Raw genomic sequence first — 16,708 nt, forward strand, 5'->3', positions numbered from 1 at the left:
CTGCCAGAACTCCTTGATTGTTTGCAGCACCGAAAGCTTCTCTAACATATTTGCTTCAATTTCTTAGTGCAAAAGCAAACATGTAAAGAGGCATATGGCTGAAAACTCCCCACATCCCTGCCTGCTTGCTTACCACCTCTTGACAGCTTGTCACGCCACCAGTTTCTTGAGTGCTTTTCCAGAAATAAGCAAGCATGTTCATATCCTCTTTTTTCAAAAATATTTTCTTCTCTCATATATTACATCTCAACCTCAATTTCCCCTCCCTCTACTCCTCCTAGGCCCTAGCCCTCATCCCCTGTCTGCTAGATCCATGCCTCCATTTCCCTTCAGAAAAGGGAAGGCCTCCCAGGGATATCAACTGAACATAACATAATAGGTTACAATAAGACTAAGAACATCCCCTCATATTAAAGTTGGATGAGGCAACCCAGTAGGAGTAAAAGGGTCCCAGGAGCAGGCGAAAGAGTCAGAGACAGCCCTGCTTACACTGTTAGGAGTCCAGCAAGAACACCAAGCCACACAATCATAAATATACGTGGAGGACCTGATTCAGACCCATGCAGGCTTCAGTCTGTGAGTCCCTGTGGCCCTGCTTAGCTGATTCTGTGGGCCGTGTTCTTGTGGTGCCCTTACCCCTCTGGCTCCTACAATCCTTCTTTCCCCTCTTCCTTTTTAATTAAGACAAGATCTCCCCATCTTGTCCAAGTGGCCTTCAATTCCTGGGATCAAATGACTTATTCCCTCCTGAGTAGCTGAGACCAGAAGTGTATGCTGATGTCTATGCCTGGCTGTTTTTGTCTCATTTTCCCCCTCACAGAAAAGGAAGGTTATTATCAAGGTTACTTCCCACTTTGCTTTTCCTACCATCTTGAATGGACATTACTAAGTCTTGTTTGATCCCACTTACCACCAAATGACCAGTCTCCTAATTGCCAACACAATTCTAATTGGGTGAGATGGGCTAGTGGCAGGGGAGTCTTCCTTTAAGGTTGGCAATTTCCCTTCCAGCCAACTCGCTGGCTTAGACCATGTGTCCATGCTGGGCTGGGCACACAAGACTACACATGACATGGTCTTGATCTTAGGAATGAGCTAAATGTTAGGAAAGTCCTCAGGGGGAGTATTTCATGGAAATCAAGTGGTCCCTTCATCTACTTTCCTGCTCTGTGTGAGAAGAACAGATGGTTGGCCTGGGCCTTAGGACCTGCAATGGCTTTCCTGTCCTCACTGTCCTTTAGAGTAGCCGACTCTACAGAAGCTCTGGGCTTACCACAGGGCAGGGTCTCATTTCCACACCTGGAAAACCCTGGAGATCCCTGACGAGGGATTTGGGAATGAACTTGGGAGTCCTGTGTTTGCTCAGGCCTGAGTCGGATGCCTGAGTCTACACTGTACCCACTGGGAAACCCACATAGCTTCTACGAACATCATTTCCTGGAGTGAACGTCATAAAGATGAAGCAGCAAAGCATTAGGTGACACAGGCTGACTCCTAGCACACCCTGCCTTCCCCTTTGGACGGAGTCTCAAACAGGAAGTCTCACCTCCAAAGGATGTTTCCGGAATCTGTAGGCTCAACTAACATGTTAATAGGATGTAAACGACACATGTAAAGTGTTGACAGTATTCAGTGCTGTCTTGCTCACGTTCAACAGTTACTCCTGTTCAGTGTGAGGGTCTCATCAGTATTATAGCTTTCTGTATGGGTGTACCAGGCATCTCTACAGTGAATGCATTTTCTTTTAAACCACCTCATTTTAAAGCATTCTACTAGTGCTGTGGGAATTACAAGTGCAGGCAGGGTACCTATGAATTTGACTTGGGATTGCAGGAGAGATGGTGTGAAGTACTTGCTATGGAAGGAGGCTTGTGGCCTGACAGGCATGAGAAATGCTACTCTAGGGAAAAAAAAGAGCTTTTAAAAAGATGGGATGAGTCTCAGGCAATTTTCCTTCCAGAACTCTAGAGCAACTCTAGAGCAGTCAGCCCAGTGGTTTATGGATAAATCTATACCCATATATGGTAGAGTTCCCACGAAAGTTCTGCCAAATTCCTAAGCATGGAAGGGCTTGCCTGTTCCCAGGGTGAATGTGGCATTACAGCAGGTTTCTAACGGGATAGTTTACATCCAAGCTTGTGTAGGACATAACAACCAAGTAGGGCCTCTGAGTCCATGGAATGGTCCAGAGAAAGAAGGATCCAGAAGCACGGAGGACTCAAGCATGGAAGTCTCAAGGGCTGTCTGCACTGCCAAAGCTGGCATAGCTAGAGAAGGTGGAGAAGCCCTACAGGCTGGGCTAGAGTAGCCCTGGTCTGGAAATGCAGGGAACACTCACCACCTGCAGGGGGCACCACCTGGTCCAACAGCTTCATGCTGGTCCTCTTCCAGATTTTCTTGATGATGGCCCGCAGCTCCTCATTGGCTTGTTCTAGGTTTCCTGATAGAAGGAAGTGTAGACTGAAAACACCCTTGCTCCCGACTGCACTAGGAAGCCCCACAAGTCACCTTGACTCATCACATTCTGCTCCCCAATCTTCCTATTTTCTAGTTCCTTCCATTTTCCCTTCCCAGATCTCTTTACTTACTTCCTTTCCTGTGACCTTCCTCTTATGTCTTGTCCAACGCTATTCTCTTTCATTTCCTACTCCACTGTAAGACAGCTCAGAGCCCATCCCCAGTCCCCAGCTGTGTTCCCTCCTGCTTAGTGCTGAAGAGTCTGACAGTGCCTGCAGACACTCATGTTTCAGCTCTGATCCGTTTGCACTGCAGGGCAGCATCAAGGCTGACCCTGAGGCTGACATTTTCAATGACCTCTGTGGTGACCCAAAGGGAGTGGCACTATTAGGAGGTATGGCCTTATTGAAGTAGGTGTGGTCCTGTTGGAGGAAGTGTGTCACTTTGGGGATGGGCTTTGAAATCTTTTTCTCAAGCTTCACTCAGTGTGTCAGTCAGTTGACTTCCTGTTGCCTGCAAGATGTAGCATTCTCAGCTTCAGCACCACATCTGCCTGCATGCCACCATGCTCCCTTTCATGACCCTAATGGATTGAACCTCTGACACTGTAAATGAGCCACTCTCGATTAAATGTATCCTTTATAAGAGTTGTCATGGTCATGGTGTCTCTTCACAGCAATAGTAAACCCTAAGACAGAAGTTGGTACCAAAAGTGGGGAATTGCTGTGCTAAGCCTGACCATGCTTTTGTATGGAGGAATGAGGACTTTGGAACTCTGGGTCAGGCAAGCAGCAGAATGCTGTAAGCACTGTTTACTTGGACATACTAGTAAGAGCATGAAAGACAATAGTTTGAAATGTCAAAAGCTGGCGCAAGAGGCTCCAGAGAAGACTTTTAGTATATTGTCTGGAAATTGTTCTTGTGATATTTTGGTGGAGAGAGTAGCTCCCTTTTGCCCTTGTCCAAATAATCTCCCTGAGATTAAAGTGAAGAGTTTTGGATTAATTACCATAATAGGAGAAATCTTAAAACAGCCTAGTATAAACTCTGTTGTGTGGTTTTTAGTGGCAACTCTAAAGAATATTTATAATGAAAAGGAGCAAGCTGAACAGGGTAAATTACAAAATGTAAATTCTGAGGAGCTAAAGAGCATCAGGAAGAGGAATGGACCTAAATCCTTTGTTCAAGGAGATAAATGGATTGAGAAATGAAATAAAGGGAGTGGTGTACTCAGGACAAGATCCTACCCAGATAAGTTCCCAACTTGTGGAATGGAATAAATGAAAGTTTAGAGCCATGGGTGTTGGTGTAAACCTTTAATACCAGTACTGAGAAGGCAGAGGCTGGTGGATCTCTGAGTTTGAGACCAGCCTGGTCTAAACAGCAAGTTCAAGGACAGCCAAGCTTAGGCAGTGAAGGAAAACAGAAAGCTGGTGAAGATGTAGTTTAACATGGGGGCCATGTTTTAGCTCCAGTAAGCAGCAGAACTTGGCAACTTTGGCCACATGGATCTGGCTTTAGCATTAAGGATAGAAGAAATGGGTTATGGAATTTGCCTCTGCACCCAAAGAAAGCCACTGAGGCCAGGAATGTGTCAGGGGTGTCCCTGAATGGAGGCCTAGTAGGGAGGCCATAGACAGAAGCTGTGAAGTTGAAGCCTGGATTGCCTTGGAGAACCCAAGATGTTGGGGATACCAGAGTCTTGGGATACCTGACAAAGAGAGCTGATCACAGGGAGTGGAACCAGCCCAAGAGAAAGAAGTGTGTTGCAGTCAACAAAGCTGAATGGAGTTGGAGATCTGAAGAGTGCTGACATCACACATGGAGATGCAGAGTTGGAGTTTTCACAGCTGTTTTTCGGTCTTGCTTTGGTCCAGTATTTCCTGCTATGCTCCCTTCCCTGTGTTTTGAAATGGTAATGCATATCCTGTGGCATTATATGTTGGAAGAATGTGATCTGATATTTGAGTTTGAATTTTACAAGTGATTACAGTTAAGAGATTGTCATGCTTCCCAGAAGAGACTTTGGACTTTGAAATAAGTTTGAGACTGTTATAGACTATGGGGAATTTTGAAGTTGGACTGAATACATTTTTGCATTATGATATAGCTATCAGCCTTTGGGGGACAGGGAGTGGAATAAGGTGGTTTGAAAGAAAATAGCCCCAGAGACAGTGGCACGAATAGGAGGCATGGCCTTATTGGAGTAGGTGTGGTCTTGTTGGAGGAAGTGTGTCAGTGAGGGGGTGGGCTTTGAGGTCTTTTTCTCAAGCTTCACTCAGTGTGACAGTCAGTCTACTTCCTGTTGCCTGCACTATATAGCACTCTCAGCTTCGGCGCCAAGTCTATCTGCACGCCACCATGCTCCCCTTCATGACCATAATGAACTGAACCTCTGAAACTGTAAGTGAGCCACCCTCAATTAAATGCTTCCTTTCTAAGAGTTGCTGTGGTCCTGGCATCTCTTCACAGCAACAGTAAACCCTAACTATGACAACCTCCTTGTGCAGTTGCAGGAAACAGAGATGTTTTGATGGAAGGATGATCCACTCCTGCCCCACACATACACAACACAGGGGCACCCATGTGTCCAGAGGATCTCTGCTGAATCTCCCAGGGGAGGAAGTAGAAAAAACTAACAGTGGAGGCAGAGACCTGAAGACCTATGCTCTGGCAGTTTGGATTGATGCATGCTGCCTGGGACATGCAAAGTTAAAAAGTAATCATAAGAGGAGATGTGCTTGATAGGATTCCAGGGTTCTCCCAATGATACCTGCCCCTTGCTACCAGTGTGCACGCACTGTGTAATCCGTGGAGGGACTGCACACCAACAGAAGTGGGAGGATTTCAGCCACAGTCTGAATGGGCTTAGCAGTGATACCTTCTCCTGGTTTAACTAGTGTACCTAGTTTGGTTTTGACAGTCCCTGAGTAGAGCACCCTACTTCTCCATATCTGGATTTCTGACAGAACTGTGAATTAGTAACTGGGTGTTCTTCAGAGCTGTGGAGTTTATGGGGTTTGTTGCATAGCACTGGGAAGAGGATATGGCTGGCAGTAACATCTATCATATAGGAGCTGATGGCGAACAATGTGAGCTATGGGGTCAGACTGCCTGAGTTCAAACCCAGCCATGGACTGGTGTGTGTGAGCAAGCAGAGGCACTCATGAGGACTGCCTCTGCTTAAATGATGGCTCCTGAACATGCTGAGCACCAAATTCAGACTGCAGCTGAAGCCAGAACACCTCCTGGCCATTCCAACATTGGTTCCCTTCACTAAAGATCATTCATAGCTCCTTTTTTTGTTTGTTTTCTGAAACAAGAGCTTATTATGGATCCGCAATTTGCCTCAAACTCATAATCTTCCTGTGTTGGGCTTCCAAATGCTGGGATTACAGGCATGTCCTGCCATGCCATCCTGGACTTGGTTTCTGACACACGCAGTGAAAGAATCCTGACTATAACAATATGCAAGTGAACTTATCTTCTGTATTGGGTTGAAAGGAGCACCCCGAAACTCACGTCTACCTGAAAACTCAAAATGTGAATTTATCTAGTGTGGTAGTTTGAATGTAATTGGCCCTCGTAAGCTCATAGGGAGTTGGCACTATTAGTAGGTGTGGCCTTGTTGGAGGAAGTGTGTCAGTGTGTGGGGTGGATTTTGAGGTCTCCTCTGTGTGGACACTTGGTTCACTTCCTGCTGTCTTCAGATCAAGATGACTCTCAGCTCCTTCTCCAGCACCGCGTCTGCCTGCACGTAGTCATACTCCTAGCTGCCATGCTCCCTGCCGTGGTGCTAATGGATTAAACGTCTGAAACTGTAAGCCATCACCTCAATTAAATGTTTTCTTTGTAAGAGATGCTGTGGTCATGGTATCTCTTCACAGCAACCGAAACCCTAAGATGGAAGTCGGTACGGGGAGTAGGGTGTTGTTGTGACAGACCTGACCACACTTTTGTTTAAAGGAACATAGACCTTGGGACTGCAGGCTAGAAAAGCAGTTGAATGCTTAAAGTGCCACTTTATAGGCCATACTAGTAGGAGCATGAAAGACCATGGCGCTGAATAAGGTCCGAGGAACTGTGGGGCCGGGCTTAGGAGGTTCCGAGGAGAATTTTAGTGTATTGGCTAGAGATTGTTCTTGTGGAATTTTGGTGAATAATGTGACTGCTTTTCACCCTTGTCCAAAAAGTGCCTGCAACTAAACTGAAGAATTTTGGATTAATTTCCTTGGGAGAAGAAATCTCAAAACAGCCTAGTACAGACTCTGTTGTAAGGTTATTAGTGTTAGCTCTAATGAAGATTTATAATGAAAAGGAGCAAGCTCAGAAAGTGAAAATGCAAAATGTACAATCTGAGGAGAAAAATAGCACCAGGAAGTAGAATGGAGCTTAATCTATGTTCAAGGGAACAACAAATTAAGAAATGGACTAGGTCATACTAGGTCATACTAGGTCATACTGTGAAGAGGGTGGCAGAGACTAAGGGATGGAGCCAGGTACCTGAGACCACCTGAAGCCAGAGAGACATGGAGCCCATTCTCCCTCAAGGCCTCTGGAAAGAACCAGCCTGTCAACACCTTAGTTTGGGTGGTTCCTCTCTTAAATTGTGAGGGGAATCAAGCTGGTGATCATTTAGTTAGACCTAAGGAACAAATATATCTTCCAAAGGATCCTACACATTTTTAGGCTTTCCTTCATTTTCTTAACAACTCAATGTGACTGGAATTTCACCAATAATTGTTTCATATTGTAAATGTTTTATTTTTATTGTTCTGTTTTTGGCGCTGGGGTCTGAGTCTTGGGCCTTGTGCATGTTAGGCACCTGCTCTACCACTGAGCTACATTCCAAACTCTAATACCTACTTCCTTCAGTGATACCTGGCTTGGGATAAGGTTTCTGGTTCTCAGGGTACATGTTAATTTTTTTAATTACTTCCACTTCTTATAACTGCCTGATGGGTGAGTGAAGACTGATCTGTCTTATCTCTATAAATGCTGATGTTTTCTCCCATCTCTTGTCTGACTGTGGTGTTGACTCCCGGTCTTATGGAACAAGTTCATAAAGGGCCTGTTTTGGATGAAGGTTCATTCTTGAATACTAGAGTATTACATGCCCTTGGCAGATATTCCCAAGAGTCTTTATGTTTAAGTGCTTTTCTTTAATTCTTAATTAACTGTATGTCCCACTGGCTGGCTTCTCCCTCAGGCATCCCCATTTGCTAACAGTGGTTATCTGTGGTTGAGTGTTTGGCAACCCTTCAGGTACTGGCATTATTTCATCGAGATCTGGTTTGCCTGTGCAGCGCATCTTCAGCATCACTAAATCTTGGCTGCTATGCACATATCCTTTTTATTCCTTCCTGGAGCCAAAACCCACAGTATTAGTCTCTCTCAAGTCTTAAGTATCACAACATACTCCTTCTAGCAGGCATTCGGTCTTTTCTCCTTGGAAAAGGAAATCCTTCCCTGGGAATTGAAAGGAAGTAATATTTACTGTAGAAAATCTGGAAAGATCAGAGCTTAAAGAAGAATGTTCCACTACACAGTGATATTCAGTATTAATTTATCAGCAGACATACTTCCAGTTTTGTCTGTTATATACATGTGTGCATTAAGCATGTATTGGATTCTCTCATCAGCAACAGGCCTATCTATATCTACCCCCAGAATGAAGTTTTGCACTAACCACTAATGGATTTTTTTTTGCCTATGCTTTTTTTAATTTACCAGGAAAATTTGATCTATTTTTCTTTATTAAAGTTTGGCTCATTATCTTGACTTGTATCTTGCAGGATTGGTTTTTGGTTCCCTCATGTCTGTTACTCTCTGGAAAAGTACAACTAAAGAAGCCACCTCTCTGAGTGACCCTGTGAAATAAATGCCAGGTGTCACCACCTTTCATTATTTCACAATATGGAAACCGAATCGAGGCAGTAAGTAGTTACACAATGCTGTGTCCTGTTGTATGAGATGCCCAGTGCCCTTCCACTGTACCCAGGACCCTGGCCGGAAGCCTGGGGCCCTCAGGTTGCACTGGTGGTGTCGATCTCTAGTTCATACATGAGACGTGTATGCAGCTATCTCCAAATGCAGGTTCTCATGCTCTCTCTCAGACATGTGGAGTCATAGATGCACTCAATGCTTCAATGTAGCCTTCAGAGCATCTCACGATTCTGAGGCCTTTGCTCACTCTTACGAGGTACCTAATCTGGGTCTTAGGTACCCAGCAGCATCTTTGGAGGTGTGTACACACAGCCTATCCCAGAGCAGTTCAAAGTACTTATCAGTGAGATGACAAGAGATGCCTTCAACAGGACTGCTTCTAACCCAAAGGGCAGCTCTTGGCCCTCTGTTGTATGCCGTCTGAGGGGTTACCATCTAAGTAGTAGCTTAGCTCATGTAGGATTGTAACCTTTAGCAATTGCAGGCAATGACCTCTATTTACCACAGTCACTGCTTGTCACTGTCACCTTTCTAACATAGGTTCTTTTAATTTCAGAAGAGATTTGAATGTTTGGGAGACAGGCCTGTTGCTAATACAACTCCATCAGTATGGGGCTTGGTCCTGCTCTGCGTAACAACCATCTCTTCAGTGTTTTGCATTAAACCTTCAGTCTTCAGGAGGTTACCACGGCAATTTCTAGGGTTTGGTGGAAAAGAAAAGTTCAAAATGAATAAGCTATGGCAAGGGGGACATTTAGGAACCAAAGAAGATGTAAGCATGGTGGTGCACCTCTTGGAGAGTCAGTGTGCAGGCTCTTGATGTTATTCTGCTCTGATGCTGTGTAGGCAGGAGCATCTTCCTGGTGGAGATGCTAGACCTTCCTACGCACCCTCCTCCCAGTGGTCCACGAGAGCTGTTACCTTCTGTTTTGATCCTCAGGGCTGTCCTGACCAGGGCAAACAGGGTAGCATTGAACATGACTGTCCCATCGCTGTTCAGAGGCATGTTCATGGACACCAGGCGCTGGAGGGAGAAGGAGGCTCAATCAGTGACAAGGACAGGCAGTTCTTAAAGGCTCTGCACAAGCCTTGTGGCAGGGAGGCTGGGAGGTCCCTGGAAACTTGGATGGGTGCTGTTGGGAGTGGGAGGGCTACGTATGTGGTCACCACAGTGTTTCCAAAGCTTTTCCAGGGAGAAACTAGGCTTTAACGTAAGAACTCTTGTGCCTCTACATTCCTTAGACCCTTGGTTCCACAATGGGTTCCTTCCTGTTCTGTGCTCGGGTTTACAGATACAGCGATGCTATCTTCTAGCAGAAAGAACGGCCATCTGCCTGTCAAACAGAATTATCCAACTCCAAAGCAAAAGAATAGGAGATGGCTATGTGGGGATAGAGTCTCTCTCTCTCTCTCTCTCTTTCTCCCCCCCCCCCAATATCCCTACTTCAGTCCTGGTCCCAAATTCACCACCCAAACAGAATTCTGTTGTTCTTCATCCCCAAACATGCTCCCTTGGTCTCCTCCTCCTCCCTTGGTGAGCCAGCAGCACACACAGGAGTCATCGGGAGAAAGAACAGTATGATGCCCACTGTAGATGGCAGTGGTGTCATCCCTTAGACCACATGGCACCTTCCTGTGGATGTCCTGTCAAGGGTTGTATTTTTCCCAAGTTAATGCATCATTGCGAATCTTGTAGACACCAAGGTAAAAAGCGTGAGTCTTGGCTTTTCGCCCTGACAGACCCACGTGGCAGTCATGACCTGTACACTCCAGCTCCCTCTAGACTGTTTGATCTTACATTTGAGCTGTACTTCCTACAGCTTGAATCCTAAATGTCATCCAAAGGCCATGGCATAAAAGCTCAGTTCCCAGCCTCAGTACTCTTGGGAAGTGGTGGATCCTTCAGGAGGTGGGGCCTAGTGAGAAGAAGTTATGGGAAACCATGCCCTTGAGGTGGGTATTAGAATCTTGGTCTTTCTTTCTTTCTTTCTTTCTTTCTTTCTTTCTTTCTTTCTTTCTTCCTTCCTTCCTTCCTTCCTTCCTTCCTTCCTTCTTTCTTTCTTTCTTTCTTTCTTTCTTTCTTTCTTTCTTTCTTCCTTCCTTCCTTCCTTCCTTCCTTCCTTCCTTCCTTCCTTCCTTCCTTCTTTCTTTCTTTCTTTCTTTCTTTCTTTCTTTCTTTCTTTCTTTCTTTCTTTCTTTCTTTCTTTCTTTCTTTCTTTCTTTCTTTCTTTCTTTCTTTTTTTCTACTTGTTTCCTTCTGAGGCCCTTAGGTGTGCTTCTTTCTCAACTGTAACATTCCAAAGCTGCTACAAACCCAAAGCTCAGGCCTGATGATCACAGACTGAAGCCTCCAAAACGGTCAGTCAACTTTTTTTTTTTTTTTTAACACAGGTTGAGCAACCGGGTACTTGTCACAGCATCAGGAAACAGAATGACAGAATGCTCCTGTTTCTCACATTTTCAGGACTCTTGGAGTTCTTTCTGGAATAAAGTGAGGTTCTGATGAGGGGAATCGAATTACCACAGAGCATAAATAAACTCCATTTCTCACAGATGGGTTATCCAAGGAGCCCAATTATTGGCCATTGTGTTTCTTCTTCTCTATGGCTCTGCTCTCTGCTATGGCTTTCCTCAGCTCTTTCCAAGCTCATCATAATTCTCACTGGAAACCCAGGATGGGGAGAACGGAGGCGGGATGGTGACCAAAGCCAGCTCTTCTCAGCAGCTACTGGGCCACGTGGCAGGACCTAGAGCAGGTATAAGGATCCCTCCTCTCCAGGTCAGTCAGAGGCTGTTTATCAGCACCCAACATGTTTGTTCCAGTCGGTTCAGGATCACAGATTCATTTAGGAATTTGATAAAAAACAGCGGGTGAACAACTTTACCTTGTGTAGGTAAAGTCTGTATTTTGGGGACGATACATCACCTGTGGCCTCTCTAACAGTTCTCTGACTTCAGGTCAAAGTTTCTAGTCCATCACCCTAGGTTAGGAGAGTCTCCTAGGCCTGGGCCGTGCAGCCTGAGGGGCCAAATAAGCCCTTTATCCACACAGGATATCTGTTTCCCTCACTGGGGAACAAGGGATTCATTGTGACAGTTGTTCTTTTATAGCCTTGGGACTTTAGCTCTGGAAGGTCCTTAAAATAGAATCTGGTTCACATTTATTTCTTTAAATACCTAAAATATCTTTATTCCCTAAATAATCACAAAGGCAAACAGGTATCCAGCTTCCCATATTTGTCCTCTCCCCTCAGTAGCCCAGGACATTTCTTACTTTGCAGGCCACACGGTGTGGACACAGCTTCCCAAAACCCAAGGGGGGCTGAATTCGACGGAGGAGGGTCACCACATCCAAGTGTTTGATCCGACCCCTAGAGAAGGAAGGAGAGAAGGAAAGAAAGTTAGAAGCCCAGGGCTTGTGTATTGGGGTGGGGCCAGATGTAGGGGCATTCCCTGCAGGGTCCCGGGAGGCCCTGGGCAGCGCAGAGATCCATTATAGAACGGCAAACCCCTGGCGCACGTTACTGTTCTCATTCCAGGAAGTTTATTAGTGCTGTGCTCCAGGTAGAAAGGATTCTAGTAGTGCCATTAAGTCCCAGGATGTATTTGTTGCTCAATCAACTAACCATTGGGCCAGAAGGCATTTTAGGGATACTCAGTTAACAGTTGCTGGTAAACGAGTTTCCATAAACTTGAGGTCAAGATGACACTGAAATCTACCTAATCATAAACGACCCATTTATGATTACTAGTTTCATCTGACGTTAGAATTTTTTACTTTTGGGGCTGGAGAGATGGCTCAGTGGTTGAGAGCATTGCCTGCTCTTCCAGAGGTCCTGAGTTCAGTTCCCAGCGGCCACATGGTGGCTCACAACCGTCTGGGATGAGGTCTGGTGCCCTCTCTGGCCTGCAGACATACATACAGACAGAATATTGTATACATAATAAATAAATAAATATTTTAAAAAAAAAAGAATTTTTTACTTTTTCCATTCAGCTGATATGCTCACCAGGTGTAAGAATGGTACCTGGCCTCCTCCTGCTGGCCTTTGACTCTGGGTCTGATACATTCCAGGGTTTTCAGTTGTTAGTACCCTCAATGTTGACCCCTCTTGGATCTCTTCAACAGGTCCCTCAGCCCCTTCTCAGCTTGGGGGGCTTGGGGTTTCCCCTCAAGGAACTTACTTGGCTTCGGGGTCATACTCGGCCCAGATTCTTTTGAATTCATCCAGATGGTGGGGACCAAGGATAGACCAGTCCCGTGTCAGGTAGTCAAAGTTGTCCATGATAACAGCTACAAAGAGGTTGATGATCTGCAGGGAACAGTTGGTACACTAAGGGGCTTTGCCAAGACTCTTACACATTCGCTGCCTAAGCCCACTTTACCAGCCAGTGCCCAGGTAAGCCAGAAACCAACGTTTCTAAGTATCAGCAATACATTTAGGATGCCAACTGCTAGAATCTGGGTCTCCTGGCCATGAGCTTAACACTATTCTCCTGAGCGTCAGGAGGGATGAATCCTACGTGTAAACAGAACAATTTCCTTTGTACCAAGTTACCAGGGACAGGGAGGGGCTTTGTCTGGTCTCCTTTCCCTCGCTCCTGAGCAAGGTATCAGAGACATATAAGTCCACACAGGGCTTCTATACACCTTTGTCTTCTAGAACAACGCTACCCTGACAAGAGCCATGAATGGACAGGAGCAGAGATGCTCTGTGCCAAGACTTCTGCCATTGCCCTGACCCCACACTGCCCGGAAACTGCCCACTGATGAGTCCCGTCTCAGCTTACCAGGAAGGCACAGAGCATGTAGAAGCTGATAAAGTAGAAGACGGCAAAGCTGCTGCCACAGGGTGTCTCCCCTTCCGTGCTGTTGCCCGGCTCGGACTCTGGGGCACACTTCTTGCCCGGCATACAGGCCAGCATGATATCCTGCCAGGCTTCCCCGGTGGCACACCTAGACAAGAGAGGCAAGAGAGTCCAACCTCAGCTGGACGCTGTCACCCATGCAGGCAAAGCTGCCTCCGCCTCACCTCCCAGGAGGAATTGCTAAAAGGAATTGAGCATTTGGGGCTCACTGGGCGTGGATCGTCATGTTCACTAAATATGGAAATACAAAGCATTGTTTCAGGAAGTTCCTGAGGACTTGTTCTCTTATCTATGTGAAGTTTTTAGATGCAGCCAGGAAGACATATTTTAGCTATAGTTCACTTTCACTGCTACACAGGAGCACCCTCCATGTGTATGTTAAAATGTCCACCCTTGCCATGTGAGATTGTTTTGGCTGTCACAGCTAACACTGCAGCAAGCATGCAGGTCCATGTCTTGGGTGTCTCCTCAGGAATGCGACTACCATGTGGAGATGCTTCATGTCTTCATCTTTACCAGGTGGCACTTGTCTGGCTTAGACCAGCGTCACTGCAGACATATCAGCTCTATTTTTAGAGACTTTTAAAGAATGTTCCTCAGATGGTAGTGTGGAGTGATATGTCACTACTAATCAAATTTGGCTTTTCTGGGCCAGCCTGGGCTATATGAGGTCCTATCTAAAAAAGAAATAAAATAAACATCTTTCTTTAAAATGCTTTTAAAACGATTAGTAGGTTGGGAGTTTTGATTCTGCCTCCTCTTGACTGCATGCTCATGGCTTTGCCCCTGTGACTCATGGGCTGTGTTTCTTCTTGTTTATTCAAGGAGTCCTTGGCATGGCCACATGAATTCCTTTGTTAGCTACATCCACTACAAATGTCTCATTCCAGATATGGCTTGTCTCTAGCTTAACTCATTTTAATTCCTATATTCATTTGCTCTGTCTGGAGTGCCACCACCCCTGCTGAGGTTCTCAGTTCAGGACCCATGCTCTCAAGGCAGGGACGTTACCCACATCTACTACCCCAGCCCATCCTTCTCATATTGCTGCACTGGATAGAGCTTTCAACAAAATACTGGCTAGAAAAAGTGATGGCACAATGTGTCTATTGTATTTATTAATTGGCTCTCACAAGCTGGGGGTTTTCTCGCTGGCTCTCCCACCTCACTGATCCTCCACACTGTCATAAAGTTGATTTGCTTCCATTTTCTGCCTGAATTAGCCTTTGTCTTCAGATGGCAGAACCCCACCCTGTAGTGTTCGTGACTTCTGCCTTCTCTTTAAAAACAAAATAATCAGTACTAGTTCATCTTCTCAGCTGAGTCAGGAGGTTCCCGCCTCTTTCTATTTCTGAGAGTTTGGATGACTCGGAATGACTTAGTGCTGGATCACAGATGAAAACACAGCAGCGTGGGTCTTGTCAAGACTGTGATTTTGACAACAATCTATTGGAGCTGATGCTACTCATTTATTGAGAGCATTTTGGTGTTAAAATTAGCACTAATCTGGGGGCTAGAGAGATGGCTCAGAGGTTAAGAGCACTGGCTGCTCTTCCAGAGGTCCTGAGTTCAATTCCCAGCAACCATATGGTGGCTCACAACCATCTGTAATGAGATCTGGCGCCCTCCTCTGGCGTGCGGGCATACATCGAGGCAGAATGTTGTATACATAATAAATAAAGAAATCAAAAAAAAAAAATTAGCACTAATCTGCACCTGGCAGGGAAGGCCGCTTCCTCTGATAAGCTGGAACTAACAGACGTGCTCACATTGATCTGTGTGAATAAGTAGCAGTCCAGAAAACTATACTCGGACATTTTTTCAAAGAATAATTTTTTCTTTAAATTTAGAGTAGTTTCTTGGTTTATCAAGGCTTTTCCAGTTAATAGCACTACTATCATGATCAATCTATTGCTGCCCAAATATTCCTGGGTGTGTGGTCTATCCACTGGAGCAACATTTTTCTTAACAAAATTTTTATAATCCGTATTTTCCTAGATAAAAGCATGTACTTCAGCTGGGCATAGTGGCACACACCTTTAATCCCAGCACTTTTGAGATGGAGACAGAGGCATGCAGATCTCTGTGAGTCTGAGGCCAGCCTAGTTTACACAATGAGTTCCATGCTAGTCAGGAATAGGCAGAGAGACCCTGAATTAATAATAATAATAATAATAATAATAATAATAATAATAATAATAATAATTTAATAATGAAGCACCTACTTTATTTAGATTCTCTAACAGATTGGCATAAATTTGTTCATAGTACTTTGTGTTTTAGTTGTTGAATTTTGTTGTTGCTTGCTTCTTTCTCAAGGTCTGATCTTATTTTGCAAACCCTCAATTTGACTGGCCTTGGTCAGAAGTAGAGACAGATGGATGGTGTCAGAGAGAAGAGCCCTATCGCTTGGCAACTGATTCCTGGCTTCCCTGGTTTTATCCATTTTTTTAGTGTATTTTGGCATTTTGCCTTTTCCGTCTTTCCTCCTTCCTTCCTTTCTGTTTTTTTTAAGTATGTTGTTTCTCCTAGAGCATCAGGCTAGTGTTCACGTTGCAGGACACCGGAGGGAAGCAGGATTCAGACTCCTAGGTGCTCTGGTCCAGGGTATTTTACATTCTTTCTTTGTGGGCCTCTTCACAAAATATTGGTGAAGATAACGTTAAAGAGACTGAAATGTTTGTGTATCTTGCCAACTTTGGGGTCCAGATAATGAGATGGTCAGGAATATCCTTCTGCCTTTTCCTCAAAGTAACCAAAAGCAGGATACAAGCAACCTGGGGTAGGATTTGCATACGCTTTTCTCCGGCACACATTGGTCCACAGTAACAGGAAGGCCCACTCCTCGGTGCAGGAAAGCAGCCCTGCTTCGGTATGCGGCCATTCTCTCATTTATTCAGTGCGCACAGCCTCTCAGCGACCTGAGTGTCAGAGGCCGCTTCTGCAGCCACATGCTCCTTGTACAAAGTTTGTGTTCACTGCCTGCTTTAAAGAATTTCTGGCAGCCAGTGGCCAGAAAGATGTGTAGCTTCCTTCACTCAGAAGTAGGTGATCACCTCAGAGATGAGGTAAAAATGAAACACGAAATTCATTCATCATTCTAAAAACCATTTCCACACCCAGTTATGCTGAACCCCCATGCTTGTGCTTTTATTAGTGTTTAAATTTAATAAGTGCATTGCTGGGTCCAGGGGTAGGTTGATCCCGAATTTCCTGAGAAACCGAAACACTGATTTCCAAAGTGGTTGCACAAGATTGCATTCCCACCAGCAATGGATGAGGGTACCCCTTCCTCCACAACCTCTCCAGCAAAGGCTATCATCGGTGCTTTTGATTTTAGCCATTCTGACAGGTGTGAGATGATATCTCAAAGTTGTTTTGATTTGCATTTCCCTGATTGCTAATGAGGTTGAGCATGACCTTAGGTGTCTTTTGG

General features: G+C 45.2%; 1 protein-coding gene across 35 annotated transcripts in view; it reads right to left on the reverse strand.

Moving 5' to 3' along the window:
- Positions 1-16,708, reverse strand: part of Cacna1c (calcium voltage-gated channel subunit alpha1 C) — a 662,482-nt gene that overhangs the window by 21,015 nt on the left and 624,759 nt on the right. For all 35 annotated transcript variants that reach the window (XM_050148320.1, XM_050148321.1, XM_050148333.1 and 32 more), the window contains 5 exons: positions 13,195-13,360; positions 12,589-12,716; positions 11,678-11,774; positions 9,325-9,427; positions 2,339-2,440 (listed from right to left, as the gene is read on the reverse strand). In XM_050148320.1, the coding sequence (XP_050004277.1) occupies positions 2,339-2,440; positions 9,325-9,427; positions 11,678-11,774; positions 12,589-12,716; positions 13,195-13,360 (596 nt within the window). The remainder of the gene's footprint in view (positions 1-2,338; positions 2,441-9,324; positions 9,428-11,677; positions 11,775-12,588; positions 12,717-13,194; positions 13,361-16,708) is intronic.

This window comes from Alexandromys fortis, unplaced genomic scaffold, assembly GCF_014885135.2.
Source record: "Alexandromys fortis isolate MF-2015 unplaced genomic scaffold, M_Fortis_MF-2015_v1.1 scaffold_59, whole genome shotgun sequence".
Classification (NCBI taxonomy): domain Eukaryota; kingdom Metazoa; phylum Chordata; class Mammalia; order Rodentia; family Cricetidae; genus Alexandromys; species Alexandromys fortis.